General features: G+C 43.1%; 1 protein-coding gene across 1 annotated transcript in view; it reads right to left on the bottom strand.

The window, feature by feature from the left end:
- Window positions 1-1,044: 1,044 nt before the first annotated feature.
- LOC106817985 (cell division control protein 45 homolog) overlaps window positions 1,045-5,841 on the bottom strand; it is a gene marked incomplete at its 5' end in the record, with an annotated part of 15,595 nt that continues 10,798 nt past the window's right edge. The window contains 8 exons of the mRNA XM_014822688.1: window positions 1,045-1,688; window positions 1,844-1,920; window positions 2,289-2,404; window positions 2,868-2,951; window positions 3,369-3,563; window positions 4,090-4,195; window positions 4,525-4,623; window positions 4,826-4,986. Coding sequence (XP_014678174.1) covers window positions 1,624-1,688; window positions 1,844-1,920; window positions 2,289-2,404; window positions 2,868-2,951; window positions 3,369-3,563; window positions 4,090-4,195; window positions 4,525-4,623; window positions 4,826-4,986 — 903 coding nt within the window. The remainder of the gene's footprint in view (window positions 1,689-1,843; window positions 1,921-2,288; window positions 2,405-2,867; window positions 2,952-3,368; window positions 3,564-4,089; window positions 4,196-4,524; window positions 4,624-4,825; window positions 4,987-5,841) is intronic.

Genomic DNA, 5,841 nt, shown 5'->3' with positions numbered 1-5,841 from the left:
CTAGTGACGACGTATGTCCACCCACACCTACCTATATATATATATATATATGCTAATACTATTATAGAACTGCAGTGCAGTTTAATACTAATATGGTTTGTTTGTCGGGCGACATTACAACAGGAAGAATATAATATAAAATGGAAGGTACATTTATTAACTCCTGATATTATCAACTAACAGTTGTTTCGTGAGCTCTATAATTATATTGAAGATGTTCACCAGCTCCCCCTGGCGGTGATAACGCTCAAGCCGTCGCTGTTTCTGTATAAGGGACCCCGTCCATGAAACTAACATGAATTTAATAATTTACATGAATTGTTTTTTGTTTACCATTATAATCGGAACCCAAAATATGGCGTAAAGGATTCTTTTGTGAAACGTAAATCTCTGATATAATGATAATGATAATGATAATGTCAGCTTCAGGTTTTGTGTTACGGTTACTCCATGTGAGTGAATAGACTGATCCTCAACTTGCCAAACATATTTTTTTGGCATTTTGCCACGTAATCGCATTTTGTTGTTTAGTTAGGTTTTTTTTAGTGGCGGTCACATATATGACAAGACAAGTCCGTGATGATATTCAACTATTTCGGTTTCCCTCCGTGCACACGGACCATACACACGTCTCTTTAAACAGTAATGTTTAAAAACTCAACGTTAAACACGGCCGTATGTTTATCCCTACAGCTTAACGGCTTCTGGAAAATTCTGGTCTCTGCCAAGATTTTATTACTGTGTATATAAATAATATAATAACCGTTTTATAGCGTGTATAAACATGATTATTCTACCCAACATACTGATATTTTGTGTGGAGATATATTATAAGAATCTGTATTAATTATCAGATGCTCGGTACTTCCTATTAGTTAGTTAAACAGATATGGTATGCATGTAAAGAATTTGAACCTGAGAAAACATTGTGGTGTTACGCCATCTATTGGCTGAAATGGATACGACCGAAAACGGGGCAGCATTTGATTGACGCGCTGTTTATGGTATTTATTCACATAGTGCATAAATGAACTTTACGAGGCGTTTGAGTAAAAAATCAAATATTATTTATATTATATTTCAGGACAACATGTATAATATATAGCTAAGCTATAACTAAATTACAATAGAAAATTGGCAATACTTGAAATGCGGGTTGTTTCCTTCTCGATCTGACGAAAAATTCCTTTACACAAATCCACCATAAAAAAGAAGTTTGCACACAGTACACGCAAGACAAATTTCGCAATCAATGACATAATATCTAGTACTACTAATAATAATCTATACATAATTGCATCGCATTTTAAATGCGTAATATGAGGAGATATAAGGAGGTGTTTAACTTCGTCATCGTGTGATAGCTGAGGAGTCAAGCTGGTCTTACATTGATGTAAAGTAATTGCACGCATCACACTATGCACTTACCCCTACAACAAGAACACCACAACGACAACAAACTTTACATTACCTCGTTACATTAGCCCGGAAAAATATGTACACCTTCGACTAACGGAGATCGCAGCGAGACCAGCAGAGGGCACTCATTGTGCCTGCAGTGGCCAACAGAGGGCGCTCATTGTGCCAGTAGCAGCCAGCAGAGGGTGCCTGTCACGCCCGAATTTACGCCATCAGCGAAATGAGAGCGTCGAAGAATTTGCTCCTGTCCTCAGTCTTCATTTTAATGACTGAAAGAAATTAATACAATCAAAATCAACGGATCAATAAAAATCAACGCCATGATCCATGATAGATGATCAATAACACACGATCGTTAATAATTGATTAGTGATACACGGTCAACGAAGATCGACAGTTAAACAGAAAACACGCGCTCACTCACCCGACGAATCGAAAAAGTCTTGAGAGATCCTGGAGTTGGTTTTCTCCGCTGCCTGCTCGAACGCCTTACCGAACAAGCTGTTATGAAAAAGAGAGCGAGTAAGAGAAGAAAGAAGCAATGAGAATCACTGAACGTACAAGATACACAATAAACGCACGCAACTCTAACATCGAAATATGATAACGGTATAAATATATGGTTTGCCTTGCGTATGAAACCCACCCAACGAGACTTAGATAGTTTGAACAACAAATACGTGCAACAAACACGTGCAACGAAAAAATGCAACAAACACGTGCAACAAACACACGCAACAAAAAACAAGCAGCAAACTCCACCTATTATTTGCTACAACGCATTGCTCCCCCCACCTCACCCACCACCACCACCTCCCACCCCACCCCGTATCCCCCTTGGCCAATGCCCGACAGCGACGGATGCTCACTTCTTTTGCGACTCCTCGGAGTGCGGCGGCATGCCGACGACGATGCTCGTTCCCTCCTCCTCGTCCAGCGGGGCCGTCAACACCAGGGGGAGACTCTTCAGCCGCTTGTTACGCGTCTGCATGAAAACAAGATGGCGTGACATTACGTCGCAGCACACACGTGCGTCACGATTGCCATCTCCCGCTATCCCTGGCCCAGAATGTCGAGGATGGGAAAGCAGGTGTGGGAACGCTCACCGCATTCATTGCATACAAAGCAACTTTCAAGCGTTTTTATTTTTGGCCCTTTCCAAAGAATTATATTTAACTTAATTATTTAAATTTATATTTTATTATACTTTGTACATTTAGTATTGTAAATTCTTTACATCAACATATTTGAAATACGTATACATATACGTACACTCATTGACATATAATTGATTATTAGGATTAAGGTAAACAAATCAGTTAAGGGCGGGCGACCTAAGAGGTATAATAATAATAATAAATAATATATGCTTAATATATGCTATACCTAAGAGGTAGCAATGGACTTAATGAACTAAGATGCTGAGGAGAGGATGCTGAGGCACTCACCGTGACGACGTATGCGTGCAGCATGAAGCGAGCAAGCATCTGCAGACACACGGGTCGCGAGAACAGCTTAGCGTCCGGCGTCCCCTGCAAACCACGTCAACTCGTTAATAATTTTAATTAAAAAATTAAAATTTAATTAATTATTTTTAAAAATAAATTTTTTAATAATTCTAATCAACACGTTACTAACGATCGCACCCACGAACAGCGACAGACACAACATATTGCTCGTGCCAACGATACGAAAATACTAAAACTTATACAAAGACCGGGGATACACACAGAGTTTAGCTTCGAAGTCGAGGCGACAGCTGAGCTGGTAAACCTCTCTACAAGCTTAACTCTTTACCTGCTGTGTGAAGCCATAGAAGAAGCTTAACTCTTTACCTGCTGTACGAGGCCATAGAGGAAGCTTAACTCTTTATCTGCTGTACGAAGCCGTAGAGGAAGCTTAACTGTTTACCTGCTGTATGAATCCGTAGAGGAAGCTTAACCCTTTACCTGCTGTATGAATCCGTAAAGGAAGGGTCCGGCGGAGATGAGCTGGTGCATGTCGATGAAGCCATGCACGGTGGAGAGGATGGCCTGCATGAGCAACTTCGCAGCTTCCACGCCCCGCTCCAGCAGCGAGACGTTGACGCGGGAGAGACAGTCGAGCGCTTCGAGAAACCTGTCCGACGCAGTCTTGTCCTTACCCTGCAAACACACAAACCATACCATACTATACTATACTATACTATACTCTACTCTACTCTACTATACTATACTATTACAGACACTGGAAGTCTTGTCCTGACCCTGTGATCGCACGACCGGTTAATGAGAGGGTTAGGACAAGACTTGTAGTGTGTGTATAGTAGGGCCACCCTTAAAAAATTGTTTGTTTCCCCTTTACCTACTCGTCTCTCAGGGTACCGAGTAGGTAGGTAGGTGAAAAATCTTTTTTATTTTGTTTTGACAAGATGTGTGTATGAATATTGTATATTCTGTTTTGTGTATATGTGTTTGCGGAACGAATTTGATTTTTTTTTTTGGCGAAAATTTTTTGTTTTGTTTTGTTTTAATCGGCCAATAAAATGTGTCGAGTAGCGGCGTTTTGGCAAGTCGGTCGCTAAAGGGGAAACAAGCAATATGTAATCTTAGGCCTAGCACCCTGCCTAACAGAACCATGTACGTGCGTGGCGATGCAGCGTGTGTGTGTGTGTGTGTGTGTGATACTCACACTGGCCTCCAGCAGTGCGGTGACGGCGTAGACAACGTCGCTGGCGCAATACTTGTTCCTGTAGCCGTACTGCGTGTGGAACGATCCGAACACGATACGCTGCAGACTGCAACGAGGAGGCACAACGAACGCCGGGTGAATCATCGGCCGTGGCGACGGCGCGCAAACGCTCTGCGTCACACGTGGACTACATAGCACGAGCGTGGACTGTACAGTTCATGGTGGGCGCTATAAATTACGCATAGACGAGGAAAGCCGAGGGAATGAAAAGCTGCCCCCACTGATATGAGCGCAGAAGATTTAGTGCAAATTTGCAGCGAACCTTACAATTTTTGCAGATCGAAATATATTTCTATAATTTCTATATTATATTATATATCGCGAAATATATCAGGGTTTTGTCCGAGCTTTTAGCGCGTGTCCGATTCAACTTACTGGTACTTCTCGGCTCTGTCCTCGATCCAGTCCTTGACGTGGGACTTGAACTGGACGTCCATCGAGCCGAACTTCTGCTTCACCTGCACCAGAGGCATCCTGCGACGCGAGAAAAAACACGGTGCGTGAACAATCGACACAGTCCTACCGTGTCCCGACCCAAGATCCAGCGGCAGCCTCCCCTCTTGCACCCTTCACTCACCCTCCCCGTCACCTCCTCCTGCCCACCACCTCTTCCTACCTTCCACCACCCAGCACCCTTCACTCACCCTCCACCCCCCCACCCAGCACCTGCACTCACCCCATGTCAGCTAGGAACTCCATGAGTCTCTTCACGCCCTTGTTCGTCCACACCTTGAACGCGCAGGAGACGAAGCGGGAGTGACGCATGCTCTCGAACAGCGACCAGTGCCGATACAGCACCAGGTTCAGTCTGACGCGCGCGCGGCTAAGGAACACCAACTACAAGCTACATGATACAAGCTGCAGATGTTTGATTCTCTCTACTAACTCACAGACAAGCACGCGCGGCTAAGGAACACCAACTACAAGCTACATGATACAAGCTGCACATGTTTGATTCTCTCTACTAACTCACAGACAAGCGCGCGGCTAAGGAACACAAACTACGAGCTACTACATACAAGTTATATACATTACATAGATTACATACATTACAAGCTCAGGGTGCGAAATTAAAGCGAGTCCGGAGTCAAATGCTCCCTGATTTACTGTCGGACTCCCTGATTTGACATATGCAGGAGTCCGTGTGCATACTAACAATACTAAATTCTGCTATACTAACAAGTTCATTCCAGAGTATGGCTTCACGAAATTACCGTATTTTTTTCAGCAAATGTCCAAAGAAAATTTGGCAGACGTGCATCGCATGAATCTTCAAAATACGCACACGCGTTATTGTTGTTCTGCTTTAGTTTTGAACTTCAGACTGCGGACTCCCTTATTTTGCTACGGGCTCCCTCATTTTGAGGGCAGGGAGTCCGTTGGACTCCCTTGTTCAAAAGTTAATTTCTAACCCTGCAAGCTACATACAAGCTACAAGCTATAAATGTTTTATTCTCTCTACAAGCTCACAGACAAGCCATGGATGTGTATGTCGGCCATGAGTTCTCATGAAGAAGTACCCACCTTATCGGACATCTTATGTAAAAGTTAACACACTGTGTACTTACATTTCCTCTCACTGTCTTTCTCTCTCTCTCTCTCTCTCAACTCTCTTTCTCATTCTCGGTCTATCTCTCTCTCTCTCTCTCTCTCTCTCTCTCAACTCTCTTTCTCATTCTCGGTCTATCTCTC

Source organism: Priapulus caudatus, unplaced genomic scaffold, assembly GCF_000485595.1.
Source record: "Priapulus caudatus unplaced genomic scaffold, Priapulus_caudatus-5.0.1 Scaffold1962, whole genome shotgun sequence".
In the NCBI taxonomy this organism is placed as follows: domain Eukaryota; kingdom Metazoa; phylum Priapulida; class Priapulimorpha; order Priapulimorphida; family Priapulidae; genus Priapulus; species Priapulus caudatus.
The sequence above is the reverse complement of the archived record's forward strand: the minus strand, read 5'-3'. Positions and strand labels throughout refer to the sequence as shown.